Source organism: Suricata suricatta, chromosome 14 (assembly GCF_006229205.1).
Source record: "Suricata suricatta isolate VVHF042 chromosome 14, meerkat_22Aug2017_6uvM2_HiC, whole genome shotgun sequence".
In the NCBI taxonomy this organism is placed as follows: Eukaryota; Metazoa; Chordata; class Mammalia; order Carnivora; family Herpestidae; genus Suricata; species Suricata suricatta.
In genome coordinates, this window is record NC_043713.1 from 39438841 (window position 1) to 39462005 (window position 23165).

Genomic DNA, 23165 nt, shown 5'->3' on the forward strand with positions numbered 1-23165 from the left:
CAATGATCTATGAGCACTATTTGATGTAACTATAATTTGTTGACATTATTGCATTTAAAGTAAATGTTTTCTGTTTTCAACTTTCCCTGGGGAAAATAATGGCAGCAGAACACATGGAAGGGCATGGTAAGTTCAGCTTGAGAACAGCTGAAAACCTAGAGAAAGTTTTGGTGAAAATGTTGTTGATACTTGATCAGCAACCTTCACTACTTTCTCAGTTATTTGTAAAGTGATGATGGCTCTTTCATTTGAAAGGTTGTCCTTATGGGTGAGGATGTAAATGCAGTATGTGGTTTTTATAGACACTGTTGTAAGAGTCTGTTGAAGTGGAAAGTATTTTGAGTTGTACCATTTACTAGTAATAATAAGAGGTGATAATCTTGGAAGGGAAAGCCTTCTAAATTTTTTGATGAAAAGCAGTCATTTTGGCATTCTTGAATTAAGCAAAAATTGAGAATTGCTTTTAGAGGATAAAGTAGTAGATTAGATTATCTCATAATCTACACACATTCTCTTTTTATCTTTTTTTCTTGGGTGGATGGAAATATGCTATCGGATGTTACAGGTCAATTACCAGAAGAAATTAGATAATTGTGAATCTTGTATTTTTCTGTACTCTCTTTTCTGGTTTGTCTTTATTTAGTACACCTGTATTAAATTCTCAGTTTATATACTTTTTTGCCATTTGAAAAGGGATTACATTTCTTCAGAGATTTATTACATGGTACATATTCATAACCATACATTTGGGTTTATGAAAAGCAAAATAAAATATTTCATAATAGAGAATGTTTTGAAGGATTTAAAAAAAAATTGTGCTTATTGGAAGAAAGAATCATCAAGATTGGATTGCCCCTTGATCTCTACCCTCAGATACCCTTAAGTGAAACAGTGAATATGCTATATATTATTTTTAGAAAGTAATTTTTTTTTTTACCAGTTACCATTTTACTTTTAATTTTGTAAAACTAATCTTATTTTCTTTTAAACATTCAATAGGATTCTGATCTTCGAAGTGCACTTCTTTTGGAACAGGCGGCACATTGCTTTATAAACATGAAGAGCCCCATGGTTAGAAAATACGCGTTTCACATGATATTGGCAGGACATCGGTTTAGTAAAGCAGGGCAAGTGAGTGTATTTTCTTTAAAAAATAAGATATTTTAATTTCTGTTATAGTTTTATATTTTATAAATGTATATTTGTCAATTTTTTATGATTTAAAATTAATCCTAAAGATGGAGGTAAATTTTCTTATATTGGTAAGGGCATGAGATTTGGATTTAGATAAATGTGGGTTTCAGTCTTGATCTTCTTCTCACAACTTGACCAGGGTTAAGTTAGTTCTTTGAGCGTCAGGTTGTGTACTTATAAAATATGAAAAATTTCTCAAATTTTTGTGAGGTTAAACCAAATTGTATATGTGAAGGGACCAATATACTGAATATATTCAGCCAATTTTAATTATCTTTCACAGTGGTTGGTCTGTCCCTACTTCAGCTCTAGTCTTCTGTTATCTCTCATAGGGCTTTATAATGATATTTTCTAAATATTTAATGAATAGAAATCATCTCTCTCTTGTACCTGAATGCAGTTGGATTGGAGAGATGTTTAATTTATATCGATTAATTTAGAGTGATTTTCTCCAGCTCCAGTTGCCCCTTTAAGCATTAGTTGGAAGGATTTTGCTGGAGGCAGAGTGGTAGCAGCAGTAAATGGTGGTTTACTATAAATATAGATAGACATGTGGCTTGAAGAATCCTCCCTTTGTGTCTGGGACTCTTGAGGAACTTAGCATGAACTTAGCATAAAATCATAGTTTTATCTTTTTATATGGTAGGACAATACAAAGATTTTTAAAAATTTAGTTAATGGCAGTTGTATTAACATGCTTACATTTTTCAAAGTCTGTGCTAACCAAACATGCCATTGTTTCTTTTTGTTGATTTAATTTTTTTAATATTTATTTTTGAGAGACAGAGTGTGAACGGCGGAGGGGAGGAAAGAGAGGGAGACACAGAATCTGAAGCAGACTCCAGGCTCAGAGCCAGATCTGGGGCTCAAACTCACAAAGGGGTGAGATCATGACCTGAGCTGAAGTTGGATGCTTAACTGACTGAGCCACCCAGGCACCCCTGGTTTTTTTTTTTTTAAGTTTATTTATTTTGAGGCAGAGAGTAGGGGAGAGATGGGAGAGATGGGAGAGATGGGAGAGAGAGAGAGAGAGAGAGAGAGAGAGAGAGAGAGAGAGAGAGAGAGAGAGAGAACGTACTCCACACACAGGCTCGAACCTATAAACCATGAGACCATGACCCGAGCTGAACCAAGAGCCTGTCAGTCAATTGACTGAGCCACCCAGGTGCCCAAAACATACCAGAGTTTTACATCATATGTTATTACAAAGGTGCAAAGAAACGAAAGTGTCCAAAATTACTTCCAATTTCATGTAAGAAGGACAGGACTTTAAAAAACTAGTATTTCAAGATTGGGTTCCCTTCTCTATTTTTGGAAACTGGCAGGTAAGAAAATATGTGAGCTTGCTTTATATTAGATGTGAAACTGTAAAGATACTTATAAAATTAAATATCTTTATAATAATTGATAAACACCATTAATTAGAATTCCTCAGATTCTAAAGTGGAAAAAAATTTTAAACCGTCACAGCATTTCTTCCATAGTAAATGCAAATGCATCTGAAACATTTTTTGCCATTGTTTATCTTTATTTAAAAGTCTTCTGTTCATGGGGCACCTGGGTGGCTCAGTCAGTTAAATCCAACTCTTGATTTTCATTCAGGTCATGGTCTCACGATTTTGAGATTGAGCTTACATTGGGCTTCATGCTCATGGCATTCAACCTCTTTGGGAGTCTCTCTCCCTCTCTCTGCCTCTCTCCCACTCATTCTCTCTCTCTCTCTCAAAATAAAAAACTTAAAAAAAATAAAAGTGTTCAGTTCAAAAATTTACAAAATATATAAAGTATGTGGTTCCCTTTGCTTGGGAGGAAAATTATATACCTCATTAGGAATGGTCCATTGTCTCTTATTAGAAACAAGTCATTCTTTCCCCGCATCTTTGTCCACTTTTGTGAATGGTTTCATTTGTGAACATGATGATGTCATTGGAACTGGAAATAGCCACACATATTCATCATCTGAAATTATAGGGCATGTTGCTTCTAGGAAATGCATAGCAATTTAAAAATGCTACATGTGTATTAGGTTGACATACATTTACTATTTGGCTGGTTAATCGCCTTAAGCTGTAGTTATATCGTGGAGTTAATAATTCCAGAGTACCTGGTTTTGTATTCTGTGAACATTTTATGTGTACCCTGAATCTCTTTCCCAGACAGTATATAAGGAACTGAAAGCATGACTAGAAATGCTTTTCTGATGGAAAAGCAAATGCGTATCCTCTTGAAGGTGGTCAGAACAGTATCTTCCTTGGAAGGAGGGACAGAGAACACAAAGGCCAAATTATTTCTGAGAAGCACCACCTTTTCATGACATTTCCATTAAAATGTGTGTTGTTGGCAGAGATGGAAGGATAATAGAAGAGATCTTGTGTATATAGTAATGCCATTTCTCAGTCCTCCCTGAGAATTTGTGCTGAATTGCTTATCTTGTCCCTAGAAATTTTTACATTTTAATTTTTTTATTATTTTTTAAGAGGGAGCGAGTCTGTGCATGGGAGTGCAAGCTGAGGAGTGGTAGAAAGGGAGGGAGGGAGAGAATACCAAGCAAGTTCCATGCCCAGTGCACAGCCTGACATGGGGCTTGATCCCACAACTGCAAGATCATGAACTGAGCTGAAATCAAGAGGTATATACCTAACTGACTAAGCCGCCCAGCCGCCCCTAGAAAAATTTTCTAGGCTTTTTCTCCCCATTAGTTTTTTTTATTAAGATTGTGAACAAGTGAAAGGCATTAAAAAAAATAAACTGGCATTACCAAAGATTAAAATTTGTAATTTTTTTTTAACGATAATAAAGTTACTAAAGAAAACTTAAGGAAGTGCTGAGGAGGGGGCGCCTGGGTGGCTCAGTCAGTTAAGCGTCCAACTCTTGATTTCATCACAGTTATGATCTCACGAGTTTGTGAGTTCAAGCCTGGCATCAGGCTTTGCACTGACAGTGCGGATGGAGCCTGCTTGGGAATCTCTATCTCCACCTCTCTCTCTCTCTCTGCCCCTCCTGTTCTTACTCTCTCTGAATAAATAAATAAACTTAAAAAAAAAGTGCTGGGGAGGATATAAGTATATGTGTCCAAGTATACCCCTAGACAGTCTTTCAATTTTTACTTTAAAAGGCAGACTTTAAATCCTTTTTACCTTTTAAATCACAGATGCTTTTCCAAGAAATCCTAAAAATGCATTTGAACTGAGCATTTTGACATATTCAGTTGTATTTCTGTATCTCTTAGTTTTAAGACTTGTTATTTGTATTCCTTTTTACTAAATGCAGTATGGAGATTATGGAAATATTTCCTATTTCCTAGAAACAAGACTTTCCCCCCTATATTACCATAATACAACAATTAAATCAAGATAAAGTACCAGCAATATTTAGACTCCGTGCAGGTTTTGACAGTTGTCCCTTACAGCATAAGGGTCCTGTTCAGAAGGATCCTGTGACCTTCATACTTTTGAAGATTACAGGCCAGTTATTTTTGTAAATTATCCCTCAATTTAGATTTATTTGGTGTTTCCTTCTGATGAGATTCAATTGGGTATCTTTGTAAGAATATCACAAAAGAGAGATGAGTTCGTAAATTGTATGGTATTAAGTGGCAGATGATTTTTATTTGTTTTAATTATTTATTTACAAGGAAACATTTCTTTTAAAACATGAGCAGTTCTGGATATACATGCTACAAAGTTTATAATCCACCCTGTAGAGCAAAGTAGGTACAAAGGTATACTCTGACGCAAAAGGTTCAGTGGGGAGAAGCCTCTCCCTTGGTACCAAATCCGAGTTTTAAGATAAAGGTTGTCTGAGTTCAGAGGGTGGCAGTGATAGGTAATTAGTGCCAAGTAATAGCTCATGGGTGTGGCAGGATATAGCAGTGGGCAAAAGAAAAGAATATATCCCACCCTTACTCCCAAACAAAACAGTAGTTTAAAAATGTGTATACATATATTTATTTATGTATACACATATGGGGTATTCATTCAGCCCACTGCAGTGGTATAGAGATGATCATAACAGAATTAGTAGGATGGTTCTCAGTTGTAACAACCAAGCTTCTGACTAAGTCATGACTCCATATGCTACTGTTCTGAGAACTCCCAGATGGTTTTTTATAAAGTCATTATTATTTCTGACTTCTTAGACTTCCTGCCCTTGGACAAAGCAGTTAACTTCCTGCTTCAGGACCTCTTGGTTTTTAGTAATAATTGCAAAGCATTTTCATAAATGTTAGTTTCATTTTTTTCATCATTCCAGTCTCTGTTAGAGGAACTTTCAGTTAACAGTTATGTGATTCTTTGTGTGTGTATTTATTTTTTATAGTCTAAGAGAAATTTGGATCGTAATAGTTTGTTTTATTTTCTTACAGAAAAAGCATGCTTTACGCTGTTATTGTCAAGCCATGCAGGTTTATAAAGGAAAAGGCTGGTCTCTGGCGGAGGATCACATTAACTTCACTATTGGGCGCCAGTCCTATACCCTTAGGCAACTGGACAATGCTGTGTCTGCTTTTAGGCATATTCTAATCAATGAAAGTAAACAATCTGCTGCTCAACAAGGGGCCTTCCTCAGAGAGTATCTTTATGTTTACAAGGTGAATGCTTATTTTCAGGAGTAGATACTAAGATTATATTTAAGTTATTATTTTCAGCAAAAAGCGTATTCAGTGCTATCTAGTAGGACTTGAATAAAACGGCTTTCTTAGAATTTATATGATTATCTGCCATAATAAAGTGTGGCAGGCTATGCTCTTTAGTCTTAGATGTGAGTTGCATTGCTCTTCTGCAGTTCTTTAAAAGGGGATTTTAATATTTCAGTAAACATTTGATTTATGTGGGAATTAAAACATTCTGGACTATTCATTATTTTTTTTAATCATACAGATTTTTTTATATTGGGTTCTCAAACCTTCCCTTGGAAGAGTACATTCCTCTTTTTAAGATCCTTATGAAAGATGAGGAGGTATGGGTCTGTGGGAAGTAGACAAATTATTATTGTCTAACCTAGAAACATTAATAGGAAGGGAAAATACTTCACTGAGACAAGAGGATAGAAAATATAAAACATTTTTTTACAGAAAAAGTGGAAGGTTGTGAATTTTTTCTCAGGACCTATGGATAATGAATATTTTATCTATCATGCAGAAAATACCTTTTCTACTTTATTAATTTGAGCTCATATGGGTTAGAATTTTGACAGGATGCTATGATGACTCACAAGAAGTAAAGTGCACCAAAATAATACTTGCAAGTTTTAACATCCAAAGAGAGCTAATAACTAGCTGAGTAACTTTAGGAAGATTCTCTTGGGCCAGAATAAATGATATCTAAAATTTTATGATCAGTGTATTAAGTGAAAACTAGTAATTCTTTATCTTAATATTCTTCCCTAACATGTTTTTAATACCTTGTATATTAAAAAGTGAGGACGCAAATATGAAGAAAATGGAGTTTTGTCAAAAACTTTCTTTTGTATTTCTCCTAGAACGTAAGTCAGCTATCACCAGATGGCCCTTTACCACAGCTACCTTTACCGTATATTAACAGTTCAGCCACACGGGTTTTCTTTGGCCACGACAGACGACCAGCAGATGGTTTGTAAGATTTTATTTGGCCTTTAAGTGCTTTTTTCTTTACTTAAGAAATGATGTTGTATTTGCTAAAGAATATTTGAAGATAAGTAACTCTGTACCATATCACTTAGCATCCTGTCACTTTGAAGATAACCACTACTATAGTGGTTTTTTTTTCTGACTCTAAAAGCCAAAAATAACAAAATAGCTATAATTATAATAGGTTTTCTCACATAATGTGAAAAATGCTCACGTTATTACATATCTTTTAACAAATTTTTTTTAAGTGTTTATTTTTGAGAGAGACAGAGCACAGGCAGGGGAGGGGCAGAGAGAGGGAGACACAGAATCCAAAGCAGGCTCCAGGCTCTGAGCTCTCAGTACAGAGCTCAGTGCTTGAACCCATGATCCATGAGATCATGACCTGACTCAAAGTCAGATAACCAACTGAGCCACCGAGGTGCTCCCTTGTTATTACATAATCTTAATAAACAATGTTAATGGCTATAAGATACCTTATTCAGTATAAAGTATTGTCATGTTTGCTTCTTATATAGTTGGACTGTTTTCTTCTTTCCCTTATATAAACATTATGATGAACATTCTTGTGGATAAAACATGTTAACTTTTTATTATGGAAATTTATTATTAATCTATAATTCATTAGTAAATTTATTAACTTTATTATGGAAATTTCAAATGTACACAGAAGCAGAGAACAATTGCCAATATTCTGCTGTCCTTGTTGTAAGACTTTTTAAGATATAGGCTTATTTTCTTAGGATTGAACCTTATAATGGTGGTACTGGGCCAAGAGTAAAAGTATATTGATACATGTTAAAGTAAACTTTGTGATTCTATGCATTCTTATATTTAAGCTTAAATCCTTGAGATTTAATTTAGCATTTTATTTAAAAATATTTATCAAGATGTTTATGGCAGCATTGGTTTTAATAGCAAAAAAGAAAAGTGAAACAGGAAAAGAATTGATAAATTTTGGCATATTTGTACCAATGGATTCATCGTGTAGGAGTAGTTCCATATGTTTCAACATGGATAATACACCATAATGTTGAATGAAAACAGTTACAGAACAATCAGTCAAAAGTGATTTTATTTATATAAATTTCAAACCTATAAACCAGTTCTGTGCATTATTTATGTGTACATTCGTGTGATCAAGTAAAAATTAAGTATGGATGAAAACACTGTACTTCAGCTTTGGAATAGCTCTGGGAGAAGTGCTTGTGGAGATGAAGGAGAGCAGGAGGACCTGGGGGGTTACCCAGAGGGCAGGAACTCTTGTCTGTAGCATTTTATGAAGACTGTTTCGGATCTTGGGACAAATGTTGGCACTTGTTAAATTTTGATATATAAATATTTGTTATTCTCCATATGTTTCTGTATATTTGAAGTATTTCATAGAAAATTATTTAGAATATTAGGAAAAATATATTTTTTCAGAGTCCAGAAGAAAAGAACATCAGTATTATAAGCCAAGTTCCAGTTAGACCAGGGTTAATAAGAGGTTATTTTTCTCTCAGATAATTTAATAGGCAAGAGTATGCATGCATATATATTTATTTGGACTTTTATTTAAAATATGTTTCAGAGGTGCCTGGATGGCTCCGTTGATTGAGCATCTGACTCTTGATTTTGGCTCAGGTCATGATCCCAGGGTTGTAGGATTGAGCCCCATGTTGGACTCTGTGCTGAACATGGAGCCTGCTCAAAACTCAATCTCTCTCCCCTCCCCCCCCCCTCACCTCTTCCTCTCCATCTGCCCTTCTCCCCTGCTTGCACACGCATTCTTTTTGTCTCAAATATGATAAGAATAAGAATATGTTTCATTGAAGGCAGGTGTTAATAAATGTGTGTGTGACACTTTTTTTTAGGTGAAAAGCAAGCAGCTACTCATGTAAGTCTCGATCAGGAATATGACTCTGAATCCTCTCAGCAGTGGCGAGAACTTGAGGAACACGTTGTAGCTGTGGTTAACAGAGGAGTAGTTCCATCCAGTTTCCACCCCACACAATATTGTTTGAACAGTTATTCAGATAACTCAAGATTTCCATTGGCAGTTGTAGAAGGTGATATACTTGAATTTTTATTCATGGTTTATTATTTACAGCTTATGCAAGGTAATTTTCTGTGTGCCAAAAATCACTGGAAGCCAGGCATGCAAAAATAAGTTAGGAATTGTTACTTAGTAAGCTGCGTTTATAAAACCAGGCACTGTGTAATACTGGTATATACGGTGTGCTATTAGAATAGAGAAGAGAGAATGACATTCGTTACTACATAGGAACTGGGGACATCTTCTAGAGGAAGTAATTTTAAAACAGTCCTGCATAAATGGACATTTGTAAGCTGGCAAAGGACAGTCTATGCAGAAATGCAGAGCTGTGAAAGTAAAGTGTGTTCAGAGAATTGAAGCACAGGGTGATAGATGGGGTTTATTAAAGTTATTAATTTAGGCCTTTCTTTTTGTAGAACCAGTAACAGTGGAAGTGGCTTTTAGAAATCCTTTGAAGGTTCCACTTTTGTTGACTGATTTGTCATTGCTGTGGAAGTTTCAGCCTAAAGATATTCGTGGAAAGGATAATGAAGAAGTTAAAGAACTAGTAAGTTATTAAAAGGTATTTGTAATAAGCATGTTTCAGTAATAGCCTAGCAGATGTATAACATTTCCATTTTCTGTGTTGTGAGCTACACTTCCACTTTTTTTTAATGCCTATTTCCCCTAGTTATAAAAAGTATGATGTATGCTTATTCTTCAAAATAGAGAATCCAAAAAACATATGGAATAAAAATAAAACTGTCTTTTCAGTATAAGAAATAACCACTTTAACACTTTTCTATGTATCTTTCCAGTCATTTCTATTTGTATGTTTTCGCTCATATATGGGAATTTTTGTACTGTGTATGTTGGGTTTTTTCATTCTGTTGCTTTATATGCACATCTTGATATTAACATGTCTTAATATTTCATTTCTGTGTAATGTTCCTTCATGGATGATCTATAAGCTCTTCTGTCTCTCTATTGATAGTGGTTTTAGCAATTCCCATTCGTTGACTCTCATCATAATTCACTGGTGAAAATTTGGGTGTATACTTTATTCATCCTGATAATTTCTGTAGTAAAGATTCCTAGGCATGAAGTTAAAACATTTTAGGGAAATAAGTATGTAGTGTTCTGTTGGTTTCCCAAGAGGTTATAATAAAGCTTTTCATCAACAGCACATGGGATTGGATATCTCCTCTTTGCAACATTAAGCATTCTTATGGGAAAAAAAAATTGATTTACTAAGTAAGAAAAATGCTGTTTTACTTTATTATTTTCCATCACATTCATTAATTACTGGTGAAGTTGAAGTTCTTATATTTCCTCGTTTTGAATTGTCTTTATATATATTTATATATTTATCTTTTTCTTATTTATGTCTGTAATAAGCTCTTTATATATCTAAGATTTTTTTTTAAGTTTATTAATTTTGAGAGAGCACACACGTGTTGAGGAGGAGCAGAGAGAGGGAGAGAGAATCCCAAGCAGGTTCTGTGTTCACAAACCAATAGATCATGACCTAAGCTAAAATCAAGAGTTGGACACTTAATCAACTGAGCCACCCAGGCACCCACCCCTAAGATAGTTATTTTTGAAGTAGGAATGACCTGGACAAATAATTTTTGTTACCAAGCTAATTGTAGCAGAAATAACTGGGAAAATCTATTTTTTATCCACTTACTAGGCTGTTCACTACTATCTACTATATAACTTGTACTTCTTTATACTACCTTGCTATATGCTTTAATCATTATTTGGAACTGGGAAGTCCCAACATTTTGGCGCTGATTTTTGAAGGGAGAACTTGAAAGAAGATGTATGTCGTACTAAACATTACTATAAAATTATTTCTCAAGTGTTTCGATTTTTAAAGATTGCCTTATATAAAGTCTTGTTGGTTAAATCCATTGAAGACATTTTGTGATTACACTCATTGTGAATAGTTCTAAAGATTGAGATTTTGTAGGCTCTATTCTGACTTGAATTTTAGCAACCCCATGAATTTTTCTCCTGTTTCTTTTGATGCCTGGAATACAAATAAGCATATGAATGGTTCACTCTTGGTAGAGTTTCTTAAAAGATCCATTAGCTTTTTAGTATATTAGTATGTTTAATATAGGAGGTTTATTAAAGTGAGATATTTCATTGTGTATAATATAGGAGGTTTATTAAAGTGAAATATTTCATTGTGTATTTCATTGTATATACCTTATCCTCTAAATTTTAAACTCCTTGGATTTCTTCATAACTTTTTGCTGCTGATGGACTAAGATACTGGAATTTAGGGAAATGTAATTTTAGTGTCTCGTGTGAAATAACTAGCTTCGTGGTAAAAGTAAAACAGTGTTGATGAGGACCAGTTTTACCCCAGGTGTGAGTCAGCTATGCTTTGTTATAGGACCAAAGATAATAGGCTCTTACAGAAGTCATTGATTTGGAGGAGACCAGCCTTTTTTTAAGCTCTCTTCTACTGCCTTTATTCTCCACTAGCCTTTTATGCATCTTGCTTAGGCTGCCATTACTTTATATAATTGGCCAATTTGGAAAAAGAGGCCAGTCAGAGTAAAAGATGGAGAAATTTTCTCTTATTAAACTAAATGTCCATTTTGGCCATTTTTAACCATTAGTAACTGAATTTTATCTCTTGAAGTTTTATCTTCTTGGTGGCTGCAACTTTGAGTAGATCACTTATCCTCCTCACTTGAATTGGACTGAATGAAATGGAAATATATATCACATGTTACATCACTCCAGGTGTGAAAGTCAAACACGTTGTATATTGATCAGCACATAAAGAACCTAGTAAATACTAACTGTAATTATTGTTATTGTTCTTATATATTGACTGTAGGAATGTTAATAGTCTTCTGATACTTTTCATTAGAATATATATTTTACAAAATATTTTCCAGGTAACAGGTGAACCTGAAATGATTGGAACTGAAGTTATTTCAGAATTTTTAATTAATAGTGAAGAATCTAAAGTGGTAACTATTTTCTTACTATTTTTCTGTCTTAAGCCTTTCAAAAAGTAAGATGCAAACAGATTTAAAAAATTAATTTATTCAGTTCATTTTATATTCTAATTTTTTTAAAAGCTAAAAATTGGAAGATTAGGAAATAGGAATTGCACAAGAGGAAATTGGTGAGGGAAGAGTAGTCTTTGGTTTGTTAATTTGGTTTCTTAATTTTCAAAGAAGCCTGGTGAAAAGTTTTTGGGTTTTTGGGGGGAGTGGTGGTCAGTATGGTAATTTCATATAACATTTGGTTGACCAGAATATTTTGTTGTTTGTTGACTTTGAAGTGTTGGTTAAGATCTGCGCCTGTAATTATAGAATTTATAGATTTCCTTTTGAAGAAAATGCTTACCAGTATAAGAAATTAACTGATTATTCAAAAGCTTAGGTCATGAGTTTAATTTCTGCAATATTGTAGAACTTAGGTATTGCACTATTTAAGGAATTATGAAAACAGATAATAAGAGTGACTTAAATGTCTCCACAGGCAAGACTAAAGCTCTTTCCCCACTGCATAGGGGAGCTGCATATTCTGGGAGTAGTGTATAATCTTGGCACAATTCAGGGCTGCATGACAGTAGATGGCATTGGTTCCCTTCCTGGATGTCACACAGGTAAAACTGTAGCATTGCTAAACAGATACAGAACTAATAATTAAATCTCCATAAAATAAAATGAATGAAAATGGAGTGTTTTTAAAATAGGTTTAATGTACCTTTAACACAGGCATTTAGTCAGATTATTTGGATTATTTTAAACTCTGCCATTGCTTCAAAAATAAACAGTTGTGTTCCTTTCTAATGTATTTTGTATCTGCAAAGTAAGTAAATCCTAAATGAGAAATTGAGCAGCATACAGTAGGTATGGTTAAAAATAAAAATAAAATGTGCCTAATTCTTTGATTAACCCTGCTACTCAATAATTGTCTAGAATTTTTCTAGAAATAATCTGAAAGTTACAGTATTCAAACTAAATTAATGTCACTTAACATAACCAAATTATTTTAGGGCATTGATTATTTTTTGTTTCAGGAAAATATTCCTTGAGTATGTCAGTCAGAGGGAGACAGGATTTAGAAATTCAAGGTCCTCGACTTAACAATACAAAAGAAGAGAAAACATCTATTAAGTATGGTCCTGATCGGCGATTAGATCCCATTATCACGGAGGAAATGCCACTGTTGGAGGTATTTCACTTTTTAAAATTTCATGGTCTTAATAAATTATGTATAAGGTCAGATATTTTCAATAAATTAATTTTAGACTTTGAAAGTACTGATGTTACATTGAACCATACTTTTTAATTATTGCTAAGCTAGGCTTAATAGATCTAATTTACAAAGATAAGTCACAGCCAGGTTTTAAAATACGAACCTCAAAATATTGATAAAAATCAAGAAAATACATTTATGAAACACTTTGTTTATTAAAGTCAATGGCTCTTTTTTGGTAAGATTCAAAAATAATACGGGAATTAATGCTTGTAAAAAACTTTACACAAAATAGATAAGTAGATGTATAAGAAACAGTATTCCCTTCATTCTCTCAGTTTCCCACCGCACTGTACTTTTATGCCATATAAGTTCAAGCTTATTTAGTTGCAGAAGAAACTGATGCTAGGTAGCATAAGCCAAAAAAGAGAAAATGTATTCCTTAGTTAAAGGATATTGGGACATTTAGAAGCTAAAGTATTCTAGAACAGCAAGTCTCAGGAAAATAAGGAAACTTAGCACCTCCAGGAAATTTAGCAGCAAACGTTTGTAAACCTTTTGAAATATTTGCTTTAATTATGACCTTAGTCTAACAACTTTTACAATCTTTGTGCCACTTTATTGCTAATTTCAAGTTTCTGGGAGAGAAATCTGGCCTACCTTGGCTCGGTTGTCTACCTGCGGGGCAGACCTATGGCAGGCTTGTGCCCTGTGACAACGCTTGTGGGAGGTCTCTCCTCCTGCCTCCTCAGCTTTTCTTCGTGGGGGAGTTAGAAGCTTAGCCACTCACTACCTTCTAAAAGTGCTAGTGATACTAAATTGGTGTCTTCTCTTTTCAGACCTTTCACTGAACACTTACATGTAGTTTTAGTAGTTATAAGTGGAATCATACTGCACATTTTACCCTTACTCACTTTTTGTCTTTAACAACATAACTTGGTCTTTGTTTTCATTCAGTAAAAATTGCTCATTTTACAGCTATATATGGTATTCCTTTGTTTAGATATGATAATATATTTTAATCATTTATCTGTTGATGGGTGTGGTTCTGGTTTTTCATCATTACTGATAGTTCTGCAGTAAATCACTTTGTGTTCTAGTTTAGATTAAAGTGGAATTGCTGAGTCAAAGGCCATATAATTGAAATGCTTTGTAATATACTACAGAATTACCTTCAGCAAGGCTGTAGCAATTTGCACCCATCTTGAGAATGAGAACATCCATTGCCTCACATTTATGACATACTGGGTATTATCGCTTTTTTTTTTTAACTTTTGCAAACCAGATTGGTGAAAAATGACATTCTTTTTATTTATATTTCTCTGATGTATTATAAGATTGATCAGTCTTCACATGTTCATTGTTCATATGATTTTTTTTCTTCTATATGTTTATATGATTACCTGTTGATATCTTTTAAATTGGGTACCATTTCCCTTTTCTCATTGGATAGTTTTTATGGGCACTAATCCTATGCCTGAAGTGAGGAGGGTGAGAGATACTCATGAAAAAATAAAGGGGAGGGTTGTGTTGAGGGGAGGGTACTGCTGAGCCACATGTTTTCTGCCCAACTTTTACATTTGCTTAATTATGGTAAATGTAAATAGTTATGTAGGGCAAATAAAAGACTTATAGACTGACTTCAGTGCTAGCTTCTGTTTGATAAATATTTCTTATATTCTAACCTTGATTTGGCATCTTTCACCATGTTAAGGCATTTAACACATATGAAGTCCTATCTGATTGTCCTTCATTGCTTCTGAGTTTTATAGACATTTATTGTCAAAACTTTTACTGTCTTATTTTTTAATGTCTCTGTTCTGTTTTAAATCAAGGGAATAATACTCTTCTGAATGTCAAGGGTAATGCATCAATCTTATAGTCCAAATTACCATTAATTATTGGCAACTTATTATACCATCTTCCTAATATACTAGTATCCTTAAAGTATGGATACCTACTTTTTGGAGTTTTTTTTTTTTTTGGTTGATACCTATTCTGCTTGATAATAATTCCTTCTCTTTCTTTGTCAATACTGTATTCTTGCTTTATCATTTTTTAATCTGGCAAGCCAGATTAAAAATTAATCTCTAATTTCTTTTTTCTTCTACTTGTACCATTTTTATAATCGCTTGTCAAGTTCCCATAGTAATGCCCTAGATTTTTATTCGGATTTGCATTGCTGTACCTAGGAGCTCTAAGGCTGAAGATGGATTGAAATGATTTGGGATTCAAATTTATTTTAGGGCTATTCATCATTATTTATTTATTTATTTATTTATTTTTCAGCTTATATATATTGAGAGAAAGAGTGCATGTGCGAGCAGGGAAAGGTCAGAGAGAGAGGGAGAGAGAGAATCCCAAGCAGGCTCTGGCCTGTCATCGCACGGCACAGGGGCAGACACAGGACTCTCTCTCACAACTTGATACTGTGACCTGAGCTGAAGTCAGAAGTTGGACACTTAATTGGCTGAGCCATCCAGGCGCTCCCATCATTATAGTCACTAACTGATAACCGTTTTCTTGGAAATCTGTACGTAAGAATTTGCTAGAGCTTACTTTTTAAAGGGAAGAGAGTGACCTCTCTGGTTAAATTGAAGTCAGTCCATAGAGGATGCCAAAATACTCACTTTTTACTGATTTTACTAGCTTATGGGGTTTTTTTTTAAAGCTTATTTATTTATTTTGAGAGAATGAGAGAGCATGAGTAGGGTAGAGGCAGAGAGAATAACAGAGAGAGAGAGAGAGAGAAAGAGAGAGAAAATCCCAGGCAGGCTCTGTGCTGTCAGTGCAGAGCCTGACTTGGGGCTTGATCTCATGAACTGAATGGTTCAAGACCTGAACCAAGATCAAGAGTCAGATAGTTGAATGAGTGAGCCACCCAGGTGCCCCAGTTTAGACTTTTCATTGTACCTAATCATTAAGATATTCTTTATAACTAAGATTGATAAAAGTACAAATGGTTTTTAAGTGCAGCACTTCTCAAATGATATGTTATTATGTATAGAGCCTTTCTTTTAGACTTCTTTCTAAGCTCCATCTCTAATAATCTGACCTTAGAAAGTTTCTTACGAAATGAGAAAAATTGAACCAGATGATGTTTAATTTTAAATCTGTTTATACTCAGTAGTCTTCAAAATTATATATATGTATTTTTTGATATTACTTGTTCTATATGTTTTCTTGCATACCATACTGGGTTTAAGAAAAACTTTATTGTCACAGATGCAGTTTTCCTTGCTGAGGGTATTTTAGCAGAGGACCTCTTATTCTACATAATAACTGGGGTTTGGTTTATTAAACACAAAAGCTTGTGAAGTGAATAACAAAAAAACACAGTACATCCATGCCATAAATATTTTGCCTTAAGAAAATATATAAATATACATTTATTCACTGTTTTGTGGGGGAGAGAATTTAGGTCAAAGGCCTTTTCTTTAATTTTTTTTTAAATGTTTATTTTAGAGAGAGACAGAGCATAAGCAGGGGAGGGGCAGAGAGAGAGGGAGAAATGGAATCTGAAGCAGCCTCCAGGCTCTGAGCTGTCAGCACAGAGCTTGCTGTGGGGCTCAAACTTGTGAACTATGAGATCATGACCTGAGCTGTATTTGGACACTTAATTAACCAGCTGAGCCATCCACGTGCCCCCTTTTTATATCCACTTTTAAAGCTTCTGATATCCAGAGAATTTGCTTTTCTTAAGACTATGTTCATAGTGAAATTCCTTTTAAACTTAGATTAAGAAACTTAGGTTTTTCCACTGGATTTTTATAACTCCTCTGGGACTACCAGTCATAACTTCATTAGAACATTTTCCTTATACTTTTACCTTTATATTCCTCCTTTCTTGGATACTTTCAGTGTACTTCCAACATTTACCCTTAAGGATCTTTTATTTTTAATTTTATTTAAGTTTATTTATTTTGAGAGAGAAAGCAAGTGCACTTGTGTACAGAGAAGGGGGAGAGAGAAAGGGAGAGAGAGAATTCCAAGCAGGCTTCACACTGCCAGTTCAGAGCCTGCTGTTGGGCTCTAACTAACAAACCATGAGATCCTGACCTGAGGGAAAAGCAGGAGTCAGACGCCCAGCTGAACCACCCAGGCACTGGACTTACGGATCTTTTAAATGCAAATAACTTACTAGTGGTTGCTAGCCCATATTTCCAACTCTATAATATTCACATTACCTTATCTGGAATCCTGAGGCCAGATGTATGTTAGAAATCATATTTTCCCCTTAATTTTTAGAAGCCATTTGTGTGTATGTGTGTGCATGCATGCCTGTTTGTTTTTTTATCTAACGTGTTATCCAACCTCTGTTGGATTTGTGGTAGCATCTGGAAATCAAGAAAATTAGTATTGTGTGACTGAACCATGTGAATGAATATCACACTAAATGGGCAAGGTATTAAAACCTCTGTTAAATTGGGTTTTGCTCCCATGTGAGTTACTAAAAGTTTGAGGTCATTTGGAGCTTTTTGGTTTAAAATTATGGATATGAATCATGGAACTGTACATTCCTTCCTTTTAAGACTTATTGTGTATGATGTATAGATAAATAGTTGAGCTACTTTTCAAGTTGACATTGGTAAGGACTTTGCAACTGACAATTATTTAACAAATAGCCATGTTAAATTTCTTATGTCTTCTCTTATCCGTAGTCTACACAGTTGTCAGAGTTTTGCTGATAGCTCACTTGTCACTAATGTTTTGTCTTTACTTCATAACTCTGAAATCTGCTAGTGAATAACATTTGTCTCTGTCTCATCTTTTCTAAAATGGTGTTGTTAATTGCCACAAACTCTGGGAGACACCAAAGAGAATTAATAAAGTTCTCTTTATAAAGAAATAAATAAATTGTTATTCATTAGAGGTTCAGAATTTTTAACAGACAATATAATAATATTTTTTCCCTCCAATGCAGGTATTCTTTATACATTTTCCTACAGGGCTCCTCTGTGGAGAAATCCGAAAAGCATATGTAGAGTTTGTCAATGTCAGCAAAAGTCCTCTTACTGGATTGAAGGTTGTTTCTAAACGTCCAGAGTTCTTTACTTTTGGTGGTAACACAGCTGTTCTAACACCACTAAGTCCTTCAGCCTCTGAGAACTGCAGTGCGTACAAGACTGTTGTGACAGACTCTGCCGCTGTGTGTACGGCACTCGTGTCATCGGCTTCCTCCGTAGACTTTGGCATTGGCATTGGGAGTCAGCCAGAGGTGATTCCTGTGCCCCTTCCGGACACTGTTCTTCTGCCTGGAGCTTCAGTCCAGCTGCCAATGTGGTTACGTGGGCCAGATGAGGAAGGTGTCCATGAAATTAACTTTTTGTTTTACTATGAAAGTGTTAAAAAGCAGCCTAAGATACGGTGAGTATTCTAAACATTTCTTGATTTAACCTCTGTGTTTAATGTATGTGTACAAATCCAAATAAACAGTTTGATATTTATTAACATGTCATTGTTTATTAAAAAAAAATTACCCCTTCCTATATTATGCATGATGTTTATAATTGATCTTGTCCCTAATGTAAGTTCTGAGTAGCCAAAAATGGAAAAAATTGGGCTACTGTAATCTTAGTGGCTTCTGTTAATTTCATGATTCTTTGATTCAGCCAAGTACTATGTACTATGGCCAAAGTTACTACATAATAATGAAGCGCAGAAGTACCATTTATATGTGAAGACAACCTGTTTATAGTCATCCTGTGTCAAGAAAATTGTTTTGTTTTACTTTCCTTTTCCCTGTGCTTTCTCCTGATTCCTGAGAATGTATTGGCGGGGGGAAGGGAATATATATTTGCAGAACAGATGACTAGAATGGTGTTATAATAAGGGCCACTGAAGAAATTTGCCTTGGCACTCACAAAGATCTGTGGCCTACATATTATTAAACAACAGATTATTTTATTTGTGATAATGCTGTTGTCATTTTTGTAAAATTAACTAGGAATAATTGTATTACTCCATTTATTAATGGAATATCCAAAATACCTTACAAGACTTTGAGGACAAAGTGATACAGTATTTATAAGCATGGGGACATATTAGATACTCAATATTCATTCTCCTTCAGAGTACAGTAGAGCATACTCTGGCCAAGGCAGTCAGAGAAGGCTTTGTGGAGTATAGTAGTGGTGAAATGAGCTTCCAACGAAAGTAAAGATTTCAAAATTTGGGTATCAAGGGGGATAGGCAAGAGAGTTGTGGATATCCCAGGGAGTGGCTGTAGATATAAATGAAGATGTTCAGATTGGGAAATATAAACTGAATATAGTTTGATCACAGTGTAAAATATGTATAAACAAAGGGGAAACTGTTAGAACTAATGAATTCCATAAAGTCAGGATATAAAATTAACATATAGAGATTGATTGCATTTCTGTATGCTAATAACGAACTCTCAGAAAAAGAAATGAAGAAACTAGTCCTATTTACAATTGCATAAAAAAGAATAAAATACCTAGGAATAAATTTAACAAAGGAGTAAAAGACCTGTACTTCAAAAGATATGCTGTGTTCATGGATTGGAAGAATTAGTATTGTTAAAATATTCATACTTACAAAGCAGTCGACAGATTCAGTGCAATCCCCATCAGAATATGATTGGCATTTTTTACAGAATGAGAACAAAGCATCCTAAAATTTATATGGAACTACAAAAGACCCTAAATGGCCAAAGCACTCTGGAGAAAGAAGAATAAAGCTAAAACTATCATGCTCCCTGTTTTCAAACTATACTACAAAGCTATAGTCATCAGTGCAGTATGATACTGGCACAAAAAATAGGCACGGATCAGTGGAACAGAATAGAGAACCCAGAAATAAATGCATGTGTATGTGGTCAATTAATCTTGACAACAGAGGCAAGAATATACAATGGAGAAGATAATCTCTTCAATAAATGATTTGGGAAAACAGGAGAACTGCATGCAAAAGAACGAACCAGGACCATTACCTTATACCATAAACAAAAATAAATTCACATTGGATTAAAGACTTGAAAGCAAGATTTGAAACCATAAAACTCCTAGAAGAAAACATAGGCATTGAGCTCTTTGACATTGATCTTAACAATATTCTTTTGGACCAGTCTTTTCAGGCAGGGGCAACAAAAGTGAAGACAAATGGGATCACGTCAAACTGAAAGCTTTTGCACAGTCGGAAAGAAACCATCAGCAAAACAAAAAGGCATCCTACTGAATGGGACAAAGTATTTGCAGATCTTATATCCAACAAGTGATTAATATCCAAAAAATACAAATAACTTACACAATTAATATTAAGGAAACCCCAACTTAGGGATGCCTGGTTGGCCCAGTCAGTTAAGTGTCGACTCTTGGTTTCGAGTAGGTCATGAACTTGTAGTTTGTGAGGTCGAGCTCCATGTTGGAACGGAGCCTGTTTGGGATTCTCTCTCCCTTTCTCTCTGCCCCTCCCCCACTTGCTTTCTCAAAATAAATAAACTTAAAAAAAATTAAAAGAAAAAGAAAGTCCCAATTTAAAAATGGGCAGGGGATCTGAGTAGACATTTTCCCAAAGACCTACAGATGGCCATCAGGCACAAGAGAAGATGCTCAGCATCACTAATCAAGGAAATGCAAATCAAAACACAGTAAGATATTACCCCACACTTGTCAGATTGGCTGTTATCAAAGGCACAAAATAATAAATGTTGGTGAAGATATGGAGAAAAAGGAACCTACATATACATGGTTAGTGGAAATGTGAATTGTTACAGCCCCTTAAAAACAGTATGGAAGTTTCTCAAAAAATTAAAATAGAACTACCATATGATCCAGCAGTTTCAATTCTGGGTATTTATTTGGAGAAAACAAAATCACCAATCCAGAGATACACTCTCATATTCACTGCTGTATTATTTACAATAATAGCTAAAATGTGAAGGCAACCTAGGTGTCCCATTGATAAGGATAAAGAAGATGTGGTGTGTGCATGTGCACACAAAGACACTTGGAGGAACATTAGCTATAGAAAAGAATGAAATCGTGGCATTTGTGACAACATGGGTGGACCTAGATGGGTATAAGAGAAAAGACCACATTATTTTACCTATATGTGGAATTCAAAAAAACAAACCAGAAACAGACTCCTAGACTCAAGAAAGAAGCTGTTGGTTACCAGAGTGGGGAGGGGTTGCTGGTATGGGTGAAATAGGTGGAAAGGATTAAGAGGTACAAATTTTTAATTATAAAAGTCATGAGGATGCAATGTACAGTGTAGAGAATATAGTCAATAATAATTACAATAGCTTTGGATGATAGGTGGTAACTAGATTTATCAAAGATGTCATTTCATAATATATGAAAATATTGAATCACTGATTTATCACTGAAATTAATAGGATATTGTATTTCAATTAAACTTTTAAAAAAAAACAAATTTAGAAGATAACATTAAAAAAAAAGAAGTAGTGTAAAGGGGAATTAGCACTGAAATGTAAATAGCTCTATTGTGGTGGGCCTTCAATTCCGGCTGAAAGTTTGGAGTTTACTTGGTAGGGGATTAGTTACTTTGGAACCACTGTCAAAGAAGCATAATCAGAACATTGCTGCATGAAAATTATTTTCATGTGCCAGGCTGATGAGTTTGGTGAGCACACATGACTAGAGTCCAGGAGACTGTTAGTTTTCCTTCTGAACTGAGAATGAAAGAATTGAACTGAAGTTACACGAGATAATTTTACTTTATTATGCCCTTTGGTTTTTTGTTTTGTTTTTTGAGTATAAACGATCCTGAGAGCACTTAGGTTTTAAAAGCTTTATATGGAATTAGAGAATCATAACACATGGAGAGGTTTTTACCTTAAACTTGCTACTTTTTATTTCTTCAGCCACAGAATATTAAGACACACTGCAGTCATTTGTACCAGCCGATCTCTGAATGTCCGGGCCACTGTCTGCAGGAGTAATTCTCTTGAAGATGAGGAGGGCAGAGGGGGCAATATGTTAGTCTTTGTGGACGTGGAAAATACCAATACTGTAAGTTGGTTTAAAACTAAATTTTATTTTTAATTATATTAGAAGTGTTTCCTTTGTTCTTAGTAAAGGATTCTTTTTTCACAAGATCGCAGAAGCTAGGAGTTTAGGAATATTCATATGCAACAGTGTAAAACATCTTAATTTTCCATTAGCTTTGTGATTTTAAGTCTCTTCAAATAAAATGACCTGGTAGCATTAACGTGGTACATATTCATATGAAAGGTAGCCCCAAACATGAGTAATTAAACTCAAAAGAGATCTCATAAAGTGCTTTCTTGTTTCACCATTGAGAATCTATTGATGTAATTAAATTTATAAAGTGCTGTATTAGGATTTCACATTCAGTATTAACTTGATAATCTTTACTTACACATTTCTGAGAGTACCATTTCCTTTATATAAAACATTTCAAACATTTTACCATTCCTATTTATTTTTACACTCTAAATATAAAAATGAGTATTAAAGAAGGGAATGTGAGCTCCTGATTAAAATAGCCTCTTAGTGGGGCACTTGGGTGGCTCAGTTGGTAAGGCGTCTGACCGTTGATCTCCATTCAGATCTTGGTCCCAGGGTTGTGTGAGTTCAAGTCCACATTGGGCTCCACTCTAGGTGTGAAACCTACTTAAAATAATAATAATAATAATAATAATAATAACAACAGTAAGAATAATAATAATATAGCATCTTAGCATCAGATTGATTCAGTTCAGATACTTAAATGAACTGTTACCTCTAATTGTGTAGTGAATTCTGTAATGTCCTTTGCTTTTAGCTTCATAAATTTGTAAGGTTGCTTTTAAGGATATTTGGGGTTTATATGCTTACTACTTTGGTGATCTTCAAAGAAAAAAACATTTGTAAAAGTAAGAAAATTGTAATAATTTCAAATTAGCTTTTTCCAGGTGAATAAAAAAATTGTATACAGATTAACTTTATGTGCATTGGCTGTGTATAGAGATTGATTTGTTCAGTTGTTGTTTATTTTTGCCTTAATGAGAATGAGGTATCTCAGAAAGATGAGAAGGAATAAAAAGAAAATGCTACAGTTTTGATTAAAAATTGATGACAAATACTGTTTGGTTAAGTACTATGAGTAACTCATTATGATAGG

The 23165-nt window shown here is 34.4% G+C and overlaps 1 protein-coding gene across 6 annotated transcripts in view; it reads left to right on the forward strand.

Annotated features, from left to right (window-relative positions):
* Positions 1–23165, forward strand: part of TRAPPC8 (trafficking protein particle complex 8) — an 81238-nt gene that overhangs the window by 41805 nt on the left and 16268 nt on the right. For 5 of the 6 annotated variants that reach the window (XM_029922954.1, XM_029922950.1, XM_029922952.1 and 2 more), the window contains 10 exons: positions 1000–1131; positions 5558–5782; positions 6673–6781; positions 8656–8850; positions 9254–9384; positions 11738–11812; positions 12330–12456; positions 12874–13028; positions 17977–18419; positions 21904–22051. In XM_029922954.1, the coding sequence (XP_029778814.1) occupies positions 1000–1131; positions 5558–5782; positions 6673–6781; positions 8656–8850; positions 9254–9384; positions 11738–11812; positions 12330–12456; positions 12874–13028; positions 17977–18419; positions 21904–22051 (1740 nt within the window). The remainder of the gene's footprint in view (positions 1–999; positions 1132–5557; positions 5783–6672; positions 6782–8655; positions 8851–9253; positions 9385–11737; positions 11813–12329; positions 12457–12873; positions 13029–17976; positions 18420–21903; positions 22052–23165) is intronic. The other variant, XM_029922953.1, reaches the window with a different exon arrangement.